The 12403-nt window shown below is 45.2% G+C and overlaps 1 protein-coding gene across 4 annotated transcripts in view; it reads left to right on the top strand.

Moving 5' to 3' along the window:
* The window catches only part of acacb (acetyl-CoA carboxylase beta), a 66173-nt gene extending 53796 nt beyond the window's left edge, over positions 1-12377 (top strand). For 3 of the 4 annotated variants that reach the window (XM_071403958.1, XM_071403957.1, XM_071403960.1), the window contains 18 exons: positions 2107-2310; positions 2604-2759; positions 2922-3044; positions 3186-3455; positions 3891-3988; positions 4122-4242; positions 4409-4519; positions 5015-5158; positions 5459-5579; positions 5762-5858; positions 6195-6291; positions 7714-7849; positions 8133-8310; positions 8502-8614; positions 8888-9042; positions 9418-9588; positions 9827-9963; positions 10100-12377. In XM_071403958.1, coding sequence (XP_071260059.1) covers positions 2107-2310; positions 2604-2759; positions 2922-3044; positions 3186-3455; positions 3891-3988; positions 4122-4242; positions 4409-4519; positions 5015-5158; positions 5459-5579; positions 5762-5858; positions 6195-6291; positions 7714-7849; positions 8133-8310; positions 8502-8614; positions 8888-9042; positions 9418-9588; positions 9827-9963; positions 10100-10226 — 2559 coding nt within the window. In that variant the 3' untranslated portion in view covers positions 10227-12377. Of the gene's footprint in view, positions 1-2106; positions 2311-2603; positions 2760-2921; positions 3045-3185; positions 3456-3890; positions 3989-4121; positions 4243-4408; positions 4520-5014; positions 5159-5458; positions 5580-5761; positions 5859-6194; positions 6292-7713; positions 7850-8132; positions 8311-8501; positions 8615-8887; positions 9043-9417; positions 9589-9826; positions 9964-10099 lie in introns of those variants that run through there. The other variant, XR_011675212.1, reaches the window with a different exon arrangement.
* Positions 12378-12403: the final 26 nt, after the last annotated feature.

Genomic DNA, 12403 nt, shown 5'->3' with positions numbered 1-12403 from the left:
GAAACATCTAGGAGCAACAATGGCTCAGTTGCGAAGTGGTAGGCCACACAAGCTCACAGAACGGGACCACCGAGTGCTGTAAAAATCGTCTGTCCTCGTTGCAACACTCACTACCGAGTTCCAAACTGCCTCTGGAAGCAATTTCAGCACTAGAACTGTTTGTTGGGAGCTTCATGAAATGGGTTTCCATGGCTGAGCAGCCGCACACAAGCCTAAGATCACCATGTGCAATGCCAAGCATCGGCTGGAGTAGTGTAAAGCTCACCGCCATTGGACTCTGGAGCAGTGGAAATGCGTTCTCTGGAGTGATGTATCACGCTTCACCATCTGGCAGTTCGACGGACGAATCTGGGTTTGGCCAATGCCAGGAGAACTCTACCTACCCCAATGCATAGTGCCAACTGTAAAGTTTGGTGAAGGAAGAATAATGAATGGTCTGGGGCTGTTTTTCATGGTTCAGGCTAGGCCCCTTAGTTCCAGTGAAGGGAAACCTTAACGCTACAGCATACAATGACTTCCTAGACGATTCTCTGCTTCCAACTTTGTGGCAACAGTTTGGGGAAGACCCTTTCCTGTTTCAGCATGACAATGCCCCCGTGCACAAAGCGAGGTCCATACAGAAATGGTTTGTTGAGATCAGTGTGGATGAACTTGACTGGCCTGCACAGAGCCCTGATCTCAACCCCATTGTAGACCTTTGGGATGAATTGGAACGCCGACTGCGAGCCAGGCCTAATCACCCAACATCAGTGCCCAACCTCACTAATGCTCTTGTGGCTGAATGGAAGCAATTCACTGCAGCAATGTTCTAACATCTAGTGGAAAGCCTTCCCTGAAGAGTGGAGGCTGTTATAGCAGCAAAGGGGGGACCAACTCCATATTAATGCCCATGATTTTAGATTGAGATGTTTGACGAGCAGCTGTCCACATACTTCTGATCATGTAGTGTATTTAGGTCAAGGTTGTTTTTTTTCACCCTTTTGGCGTTCCACAAGGTCGATTTTTGCATACTGTTCAGTTTATATATGTTACCCCTTGGCAGCGTAATCAGAAAGCACGGGATTGATTTTAACTGCTACGCAGACGATACACAACCTTACATTTCTGTGCCACCAGAGGATTTTAGCTCCACAGTTAAATTATTAGACTGTATTAAGGATTTAAATACTTGGATGGCTCACAACTTCCTCCAGCTAAATCAAGACAAGACTGATGTACTTATTATTGGAGCCAAAGCACAGAGGGGGAATCTGGCCACATGTTTTAATTCACAGGCAATAAAGATCAAACACCAGGTCCAAAAACCTAGGTGTCGTTATAGATTCTGAACTCACTTTCGAATCACACATTAGGAATGTGACAAATTGCTTTTTACCACCTGAGGAACATTGCCAAGGTGCGGCCGTTTCTATCTCAGGCTGATACAGAGAGACTCATCCATGCTTTTACTACTGTAATGCTCTCCTGTCTGGTCTACTCAAAGCCGTTGTTCAACTGCAAAACATACAGACTGCTGCAGCAGACAGAGCACACATTACACCGCTTTTAATGCCTCTGCACTGGCTGCCTATGAGTTTTAGAATACATTTTAAGATTATTTTATTGGTTTTTAAATCAATCCACGATTGTGCACCCCAATACATATTAGACATGCTTTTAAGTTATGTACCCAGTAGGTCCCTCAGGTCCTCTGGCACTGGCCTTTTAACTACCCCAAAGCCTAGGACCAAGAGGCATGGAGAGGCAGCCTTTAGTCATTATGCCCCCAGCCTCTGGAATAGCCTGCCAGAGAACCTGATGGGAGCCAAAACTGTGGAAATATTTAAAAGAGATCTTGAAACACATTTTTAGCTTTGTTTTTTCTCATAGTGCTTTTTTAGTCTTTCAGTTTTTATTGTTATTCTTTTGTTTTTATCCTCTTATGTTTGTTGTGTAGTAAATATTTCAGTTTTTCTGTATTGTTTTTTTCCTGTGAAGCATATTGCGTTGAATTCATGTTTGAAATGTGCTATATAAATAAAGCTTGATTTGATTTGACATGTGTATATGAACTATACTGTATGTGTTGCCTCTCTGTGTCCTCTCTCACCCCCTTCCCCCTTTTAGATTGAGGAGTCAGTGCACTCCATGGTGATGCGTTACGGTAGTAGGCTGTGGAAGCTCCGGGTGCTCCAGGCCGAGTTGAAGATCAACATTCGGCTGGCGCCCACCGGGACCGCCATCCCCATCCACCTGTTCCTCACCAACGAGTCGGGCTACAACCTGGACATCAGCCTATATAAGGAAGTCACAGACCCCTCTACAGGACAGGTAGGTAGATCCGGAAGAGCACTATAAACAGGATCAGCTCACTTGCTTATCGATGCCACAGGAAATTGCCACTCACATTCAGTGTGCACAGATTGGTACACACTGCACAGCCAGAGAAATGGTGTTGAATAAGCAGTGCAGGAGTAAAGATTCTACAATTAATAAAGGTTTCATAGGGCATTCATGAAGACTAGATGCTTCACAAATCGTTGATAAGAACTTTCTATTTAAGTTTCTCTATCAATTCAAAGCTATGAGCTGCTGCTGACCTCCGTCTCCATTCTGATCTCTAGATCATGTTCCAGTCATACGAAGACAAGCAGGGTCCTCTGCACGGCATGCTCATCAACCATCCCTATGTCACCAAGGACCTGTTGCAGTACAAGCGCTTCCAGGCTCAGACCCTGGGCACCACCTACGTCTACGACTTCCCTGAGATGTTCCGACAGGTGGGGTCTCTCTCTCTCTCTCTCTCTCTCTCTCTCTCTCTCTCTCTCTCTCTCTCTCTCTCTCTCTCTCTACCGCTCACTGTAAAAAAATGTTTTACTCTTGATCCTTCCTCTGTTTAAACTGTGCGGACTGTATTTATTTTTAACCCATGTGTCTCATAGGCCCTCTATAAGCTGTGGGGTCCGGGCGACAGTTACCCTAAAGACGTGCTGATGTGCACTGAGCTGGTGCTGGACCCGCAGGACCGACTGGTGCAAATGAACCGCCTGCCTGGAGACAACCAGGTAGAACACATGGCATGCTCACGTGGATTGGAAGGAACTGAAACAGAGATAAGCAGGACCCTATTTCTTTTAAATCCCCTATGTTGTCCCAAAACCACATGGCAAAATCATATACCCTTCTTCACTCTCTCTCCCTCCCAGGTGGGAATGGTAGCCTTCCGGATGCGGATGAAGACGCCTGAGTATCCCGAGGGCCGCGACATCATCGTCATCTGCAACGACATCACCTATATGATTGGCTCGTTCGGGCCCCAGGAGGACCAGCTGTTCCTGCGGGCGTCGGAGCTGGCCCGGGACGAGGGCATTCCACGTATCTACATCTCAGCCAACAGCGGGGCGCGCATCGGCCTGGCCGAGGAGATACGACACATGTTCCAGGTGGCCTGGATCGACCCCCAGGACCCTTACAAGGTGGCTTATCACCGGGCACTACTTACCAGTACACTCTATGCCAGACCATTTAACTATTGACGCGCTCAACTCAATAGTCATTCTAAAAAGGTCTTTGGGTGCAGGGTTGAAACTTGTAAGGGCATACCATGCTGGAAAAGGGGGGGAAAACACACTCGCTGGAAATACTCATTCAAAATGTAAATCATTTGCTGCAGCAGAGGTCATGGCAATCAAACATGTTCCTTTTCTGACCAGTATTCTTTTCCTCCGCATGTGCTGGTGGCATGGTCTACTAGGTTGGACAAACAGAATTGTGATCAGAACAGTGGTGGGTGGGACGTAATGGCATAATGTAGTCACTATCAGCCTCTACACAGTCATGCCCTGTCTCTGTCACTGTGTGAGCCCTCTTCCTTGGGACTGATGACTGTTTGTTTTATTGTGCACCTGTAGGGTTTCAAGTATCTGTACCTGACGCCCCAGGACTACACCCGCATCAGCTCCACCAACGCTGTCCACTGCCACCATGTGGAGGAGGGTGGGGAGTCCAGGTAGGACACACCCCCTTCACCTGGGGCTAGTCACCCCTTTATCAAATAGCACAGCTTACAAACACAGTTTGTTATCCCAGAGATTTGCTGACTCACTCTCTCTCATTCTCCCATCCCATTGGCTGGGCTCCAGGTACGTTATCACTGATATCATAGGGACCGAGGAGGGACTGGGGGTGGAGAACCTGAGGGGATCAGGCACCATCGCCGGGGAGACATCCCAGGCCTACGATGAGATCATCACCATCAGCATGGTCAGGAGGAGACGTCACATGACCACAACAGACACACGCATGCAGACCGCGCACACACACACACACACACACACGTCTCTTTGTCTGGGGTTAGATACCCCAGGTGGTTAGGCCAACCATGCCTCATAGCTTATGTTAAAGCCATGTTATGTCCTGGTTACTGCAGGTGACGTGCCGTGCCATTGGGATCGGGGCCTATCTGGTGCGTCTGGGGCAGAGGGTCATCCAGGTGGAGAACTCCCACATCATCCTGACTGGGGCTGGAGCCCTCAACAAGGTATGCCTCTGTCCTGTCTGTTTGGATTCATCATGCTTTTGACACCTTGTAAGACTTTTCCAAGAAGTGAACACAGGTCCACTATTAGGATAACACAATGGTATAATGGTAATTTGAGACCATATCAGCAGTGGACTGACGAGGAATATATCAAAATATGTTTTTTTAGCTAAAATAACCCTTTAAGGAGTCTTGTATTTCAGAAATAGTGAAACTATTAAAAAATATATATATATTTTAAATAACCATTAATGCCTTCTGCTTTTCAACCACTTGGACGGCAGGTAGCCTAGTGGTTAGCGTGTTGGGCCGCAAAGAAGTTGATGTTGATTATTGCAAGCCCCCCGCACCTCTCTGATTCAGAGGGGTTGGGTTAAACAACTGACTAGGTATCCCCCTTTCCCTGTTGCGCAGCATCCGAACAGGATGAATGTAATCCACTGGATATGTGGTGTATTTTCCGCGTCGTTGACAGTGGAGCTGTTTTCATTGCAGGTCCTGGGCCGAGAGGTGTACACCTCCAACAACCAGCTGGGAGGCGTTCAGATCATGCACAACAATGGTGTGACACACAGCACAGTGCCTGACGATTTCGAGGGCGTTTTCACCATCCTGCAGTGGCTCTCCTTTATGCCTAAGGTACATTCGAAGAAGAGAAAGAACATCCTAGCCTGGTCTCAGATCTGAGCCCATATTCATAAAGCTTCTCCGAGTAGTAGTGCTGATCTAGGATCAGGTCCCCCTGTTCATATAATCATATTCATTATGATCTAACAGACAAAACTAATCCTAGATCAGCAGTTCTACTCTGAGACGCCAAGTTGGCAAGACCGCACAAACAGATCTGGGACCAGGCTAAAGATGTCCCGTAAGAGGTCGAACTCGGCCGACCAACCCCCAGATAGAGGATCTCAGAACATTGTTCTACTCTGGTTTCAGAACAAGCACTCTCCGGTGCCGGTGATCCCACCCAAGGACCCAGTGGAGAGGGAGATTGAGTTCACCCCCACCAAGGCTCCCTATGACCCCCGCTGGCTACTGGCCGGGAGGCCCCACCCCAGTGAGACACACTCTGCAGCATACATAACCCTCTTAACTCTGCCCAGATTCTGTTTCCCCGTGGATATATCACTATCGTTTTGATTCCACGGTGTAGTGTACTGTATTTTGAATCGAACCAAAACCACATAAAAAAAATGCAATTGGACGACTAAATCAACTCTGTTTGTGTGTTGTGTTTAGCTGTGAAAGGAGCCTGGCAGAGTGGATTCTGTGACCATGGCTCCTTCATGGAGGTACTGGGATCTTGGGCCCAGACAGTAGTGGTAGGCAGAGCCAGGTACACACATACGCACAATAGAAACTTGTAATCCTAGAATTCTGTGATAGAAATGCTGATAGAAGACATACGGGTAAAACTTAAAGTCTGCACGCACAATGCATTATGATTAAATTCAAATGCATTTTAATCCTTACTAAATACCAGCCATTGTGAGTCAGTAGAAAACATTTGATACATAGAGAGAGATATTTGAAGTGTTATTATATGACATTATAAAGGTCCATACATGTTGACAATATATGTAAAGCATCATACCTACAGGATATGGAACCCCTGAGATGTTAGTGCTCGGAACGTAAATTAACAACTAACTTGTAACAAAAAACACCACAGGTTAGGAGGGATTCCTATTGGTGTCATCGCAGTGGAAACACGCACCGTTGAGGTGGCTATCCCGGCCGATCCAGCCAACTTGGACTCTGAGGCCAGAGTGAGTGGCTTAGTGTCCACATTGTACACTGAGTGTACAGAACATTAGGAACACCTGCTCTTTCCATGACACTCACCACGTGTATCCAGGTGAAAGCTATGATCCCTTATTGATGTCACTTGTTAAATCCACTTCAATCAGTGTGTAGATGAAGGGGAGAAGACAGGTTAAAGAAGGATTTTTAAGCCTTGGGATAATTGAGAAATGGATTGTGTGTGTGAAATTCAGAGGGTGAATGGGCAAGACAAAATATGTAAGTGTCTTTGAACGGGGTGTGGTCGTAGGTGCCAGGCTCACCGGTTTGAGTGTGTCTAGAACTGCTGCTGGGTTTTTAATGCTCAACCGTTTCCAACGTGTATCAAGAATGTGTATCAAGAAGGGTCCATCACTCAAAGGACACCCTGCCAACACGACACAACTGTGGGAAGCATTGAAGTCAACATGGGTCAGCATCCCTGTGTAATGCTTTCTACACATTGTAGACCATACCCAGAAGAATTGAGGCTGTTCTGAGGGCAAAAGGGGGTGCAACTCAATATTAGGAAGGTGTTGAAGTTTTAATGTCACATGCACAAGTACAGTGAAATTCCTTTCTTGCAAACTCAAAACCCAACAATGGAATAATCAATAACAATGTATTACTAGAAAAACACATGAGAAATAAGAATAGGAAATATGAAATACACAAAGTAAGTAAGTAGGCACACTCTATACAGGAAATATTTAAAAAGTCAGTTCCAATACCATATTTACATGTGCAGGGATACTGGAGTGATGGAGGTAGATATGTATAGAGGTAAGGGGACTAGGCAACAGGATAGAAGATAAACAGTGTAGCAGCAGCTTGTATGTGAGTGGGTGTCCGAGTGTTTAGAGTCAGTATAAATGTATGTGCATATTATGTGTGAGAGAGCGTGTGTGGGGTGGGGGGCCCTGTGAGTGTGCATAGAGAGTGCAAAGATTGAATTAAAAGGTCAATAAAGATACATTTTTATCAGTCGTATTGCTTGGGGATAGAAGCTGTTCAAGAGCCTGTTGGTGTCAGACTTTATAGACCGGTACCGCTTGTCGTGCGGCAGCAGAGAAAATCTATGGCTTGGGTGGTTGGAGTCTGACGATTTTCCAGGCCTTCTTTTCAAACCGCCTGATATAGAGGTCCTGGATGGCAGGGAGCTCGGCCCCAGTGATGTACTGTCCGCACAACCCTCTGTTTTGTACACTCAGTGTATGTTGTGTCTTTTAATGATTACGTAATGGACCTGCTTGTGTCATATGCCAAGGTGACGTGTTAGTAAGCCGTCATTAATAAAGTATTGATGCCTTCGATCATTTAGAAAAGAAAAACATGATCTGACAAGGTAACACAGACTCAAATGACAGCTACACCAGAGTGTAATATCCATCTCTGTGTGTTTCTCTCAGCTGGTGCAACAGGCTGGCCAGGTGTGGTTCCCGGACTCAGCCTTTAAGACGGCCCAGGCCATCCGTGACTTCAACCGCGAGCGGCTGCCTCTGATGGTGTTCGCCAACTGGAGAGGCTTCTCCGGGGGAATGAAGGGTACAGACTGGCCGACATGGGTTCAAATACAACATAAAATAATTTCAAATACTGTATCTGTGCTTGATTGAGCTTGCCTGTTTTAAGGGAACCAATAGAAAAGTCTAGAAAAGTGCAAAGAATGCCCATCTGGCAGATAAAAGTAAAGCTCAAAATATTACAAATATTTCAAATAGTATTTCAACCCAGGTCTGGTACTGACTGGAACAATAACTGCCACTAAAACACCCCAGCATTTATAGAATAAAATACAACCACAAGTGCAAGTCCGTTTCTCTCTCAGACATGTACGACCAGGTGCTGAAGTTCGGTGCCTACATCGTGGATGGCCTGCGTGAGTTTCGCCAGCCCGTGTTGATCTACATCCCGCCGCACGCCGAGCTGAGAGGGGGATCCTGGGTGGTGATCGACCCCACCATCAACCCTCTGTGCATGGAGCTCTACGCAGACAAGGAGAGCAGGTGGGCCTTTTTACATTTACACAGGAGAGAAGCTTCCCTGCAATGTGAATGAGTTGCTCTCTTACCCTCTCTCTCTTCCTCTCTTCCTCTTTACCCTCCCCTTATCTTCCCTCTCCTCTTCTCTCTCTCTCTCCCCCTCTTCTCTCTGTCTCTCTCTCTGTCTCTTTGTCTCTCACTCTCTCCCTGTCCAGGGGTGGTGTGCTCGAGGCAGAGGGCACTGTTGAGATCAAGTATCGCAGAAAAGACCTGTTGAAGACCATGCGCCGAATCGACTCAATCTACGCCGTTCTGGCTGAACAGCTTGGTAAACTCTTACAACAGTACCTGTAGTTCCACCCATATGTACAATAGGCATCATCTTTTCTTTTCATTAGCATTATAACAATTGTTGAAGTTTTTGCATGTTTAGAGTAAAAGGGGTTTGTCAACTATTAAAAAAAACAACTGGGTCATTAGGCACCAAACAAAAATAATCAGACTGAAACAGGATAAGACTACCTGGACTTGTCCAATAAGAATCACACATTTTCTGCTTTCCATTGGAGACACTGGCTGAATAATCCTCTTGACTGACCAGGTACACCCGAGCTGACGGACAAACAGCGGCGGGACCTGGAGGCCAAACTGAGGGCCAGAGAGGAGTTCCTACTGCCCATTTACCACCAGGTGGCAGTGCAGTTTGTGGACCTCCATGACACTCCTGGTAGGATGCAGGAGAAGGGCGCCATCACGGTAAGAATCAACTTTCCTCTCTGTATTTTGCAACAACACTCTCTGTGTTATGATAGTCAATCAAACAAGAGAAGGTCCCAGAGCCAACACTGCAAAATAAAGTTGAAGGAAAATACAAAGGGAGCACATGGGCTGGCAGGAGATGCATGTGTCGTGCACAGTCCTATTCTCTGTACCTGCAATGGGACAGGGGCATCAGTGTCCCTCCCTCTCACTGTATTGTCTGTGTAACCCGGTGGTTGGTCTGTGTAACCCGGTGGTTGGTCTGTGTAACCCGGTGGTTGGTCTGTGTAACCCGGTGGTTGGTCTGTTTAACCCGGTGGTTGGTCTGTGTAACCCGGTGGTTGGTCTGTGTAACCCGGTGGTCACATGCAGGACATCCTGGACTGGAAGAACGTGCGGAGCTTCTTCTACTGGCGTCTGCGGCGCCTCCTGCTGGAGGGCGTGGTGAAGTGTGAGGTCCTGCAGGCCAACCCAGAGCTGAGTGACGGACACATCCAGTCCATGCTGCGCCGCTGGTTTGTGGAGACTGAGGGAACAGTCCAGGTATGGACGTCACAACTTAATGTCTCCGTTCATGTCATACAAGTGGTGTTATGCTATTATAGTGTAGCAGCCCTGTCTGAAACATGTAATCCTAATTGTCACCCTCTGACCATAAGGAGTTATTTTTGGTCCATATGTTTAAGATGTTGGTTTACGGCGTGGGAGACACCAATCTATTTCACTCCAATCCATTGTGTGAAGAAGTGTTTTAGAGTGAGATTCTGTGCCTCATTTCCAGGCGTACCTTTGGGACCACAACAAAGCGGTGGTGGAGTGGCTGGAGAAACATTTGACCAAAGAGGACGGCACACGATCAGCCATCAGAGAGAACATCAAGTACCTGAAGAGGGACCACGCCTTAAAACACATCCGCAGGTACACACACACACACGCGCATGTGTGTGTGTGTGTATATATATAATATACACACACGCATGCACTTGAATGTACTGTGTATATATGCTAGCAACTACCAGTAATCCTATTGTGTATACTGTGTCTGTTATTCTAGCCTGGTGCAAGCCAATCCTGAGTTGACCATGGACTGCATCATCCACATGAGCCAGACCATCACTCCGTCCCAGAGGGCCAAGATTTCCCACCTGCTGGCCACGATGGACGGCACGGCTCCCAGTTAAACTCTAGGTCTGAGCTGAGCTGCCTGATGCCTACACATCCGTGTAGTTGTACCATACGAGAGAGACTAGAGAAGTAGACGTGTGGACCCTAGGGCCAGCATCTTCTCCAGTGCATCCTACTTTCTGTTGTAATCAGGTGAGCTAATAAAGCTAAGAAGACTAAAGCTTGTCTTATTCTCAGGGTTAGGGCTAGTTAGTGCTACTCACACACTGTAACCAGGCACAGCAGAGATTCACCCTGCCACTATATACTGCACATGTACTACATGCTGTGATTGGACTTGTTTAGGATGTTCCAAGCAGGCCTGGGTTCAAATACTATCTCAGATCATTTCAAATACTGTATTTGAGCTTGTTTGAGCTTGTTTGAGCTTGTTTGAGCTTGTCTGTTCCAATGGAACCAATAGAAAATGATCAAAGGTACAAACCCCACCCACCTGACACTACAAGCAGGCAAACAAAACGGTCTGGTTCCATGTAGCGGTTGACATTGCTGTGATCAGAGGGAACCACCACTACTTGCTGGCATTTCAAATTCACATTATCAATAGGATGGGAAAACCCATTTGTTTCAAAAATGTAACATCTAAAAACATTAATTGAATGGATTGAACCATGGGCCTTTTTGTCAGTATTCTAATAAAGATTCTCATTGCTATCCTCTGAATGTACGACATACTGTACGAAGAGGAATTTTCTGTTTTCTTTCCCTAATTAAACCAAAGGTTAGTTTTAAGTCAGTGTAGTCTTTAAAAGCCTAACCGTGTGCAATTTGAAAGTCAGGTAAAAGCTTTTTTTGTACTTAATGTTACCACCAGTGTTTATTCTTGTGCCCTTGAATTTCTTTCTTTGTATTATTGGTGTTTGACTGAATTAGAAATACACCTGTGTTTTTCCTGAGTCATTTTATTTGTATTTTTTTGTTGTCAATTGCTAGGTTTCCATCCAATTGGCGACAGATTTTCATGCCAATATTCTCAGCATGTGCATTTTCCCACCAGAGATGTGTTAACATCAAATTGACTTGTTGTGGATAAAAGGCTCTGCGTGAAGAGGTATGCACAAAAAAATTACTTTTGCTGTTAAATTCCCATTTACCCCCCCCCCCCCCCCCCCAAAAAAAAAGAAATACAAGTTAAATGGGTTTCTGTCGGATTTTCAACTTTACTGATGGTTTTCTCACTTTTTTTTGTTATATAGCGAATGTGCTCATTCGGGTCGAATAATTTGCATGTTAGCCAACAACTCGCAGATATACAGTGCAGGTAGGCTAGCCTACATGAGATTATTATGGACAAAATGAGCGAGATTATTTTGATTTGTCAAACAGCAGCCAATCATTGACTATCATGTCACCAGAATAAGACCCTCGATATTTATAGGAAAGTAGCATCAAGCTCATCACCGTGCACTTTCACCACCCTGTGAAGTTCATCATTTATTTCATCTGTAGCCTAATAAAGTGCATGTTTTACCAAATAGTCTAGTGTGAGGACGACACAACATGTCATCACGTGACTCCAAGTTTACTTTGATATGATGGTTATTATAGCAATATTTTCGCATAAAGGCATTTTCACCGCCGTTTCTCACATAATACATTTTACCGACACAAAAATAACCCACTTTATAATAACCCTGTATTTTGTTTTGTCGACATTTGTGAAGTTTACCTACAAATTTGCGTCAGGCCTGTTGTCACCTTTTTTATCCAACATGTACTTTACTCGCATAAAAAGGTTGGATGGAAACCTGGTTATTGATGGTGTATACATGGTGTGTAGTCTGGCTGAACAATCTAAATGCCAGTAGATAAATTCACACCCTTAGTATTTGTATGGTGCTCATTTGGAACAAATGGACACCTAAAGAAGATAATGATTTATGCTATCTTTTTGTATGTGATATGAATACGTGTACATGTTTTCATTGTGTTTAATATAATTCTGATTGTTGCTTAAACTCAGGTGAACAAGGGCAGACAACAGTACAATGGATAAATGACAAAATTGTAACCGAGAGAACCCAAGCTATTCTCCTGCTGTTGCCTTCAACAAAATATCAGATATCCATTTGAAATTGTGTCAATAATATATATAAAATATCTGCTATTTTGTGTATGTAACCCTAATAGGAGGTAAAGTAAATAAATGTAATGAATATATTTTCAGCACAAA

The sequence above is a fragment of the Salvelinus alpinus genome, chromosome 5, assembly GCF_045679555.1.
Source record: "Salvelinus alpinus chromosome 5, SLU_Salpinus.1, whole genome shotgun sequence".
NCBI classification, from domain to species: Eukaryota; Metazoa; Chordata; class Actinopteri; order Salmoniformes; family Salmonidae; genus Salvelinus; species Salvelinus alpinus.
The sequence above is the reverse complement of the archived record's forward strand: the minus strand, read 5'-3'. Positions and strand labels throughout refer to the sequence as shown.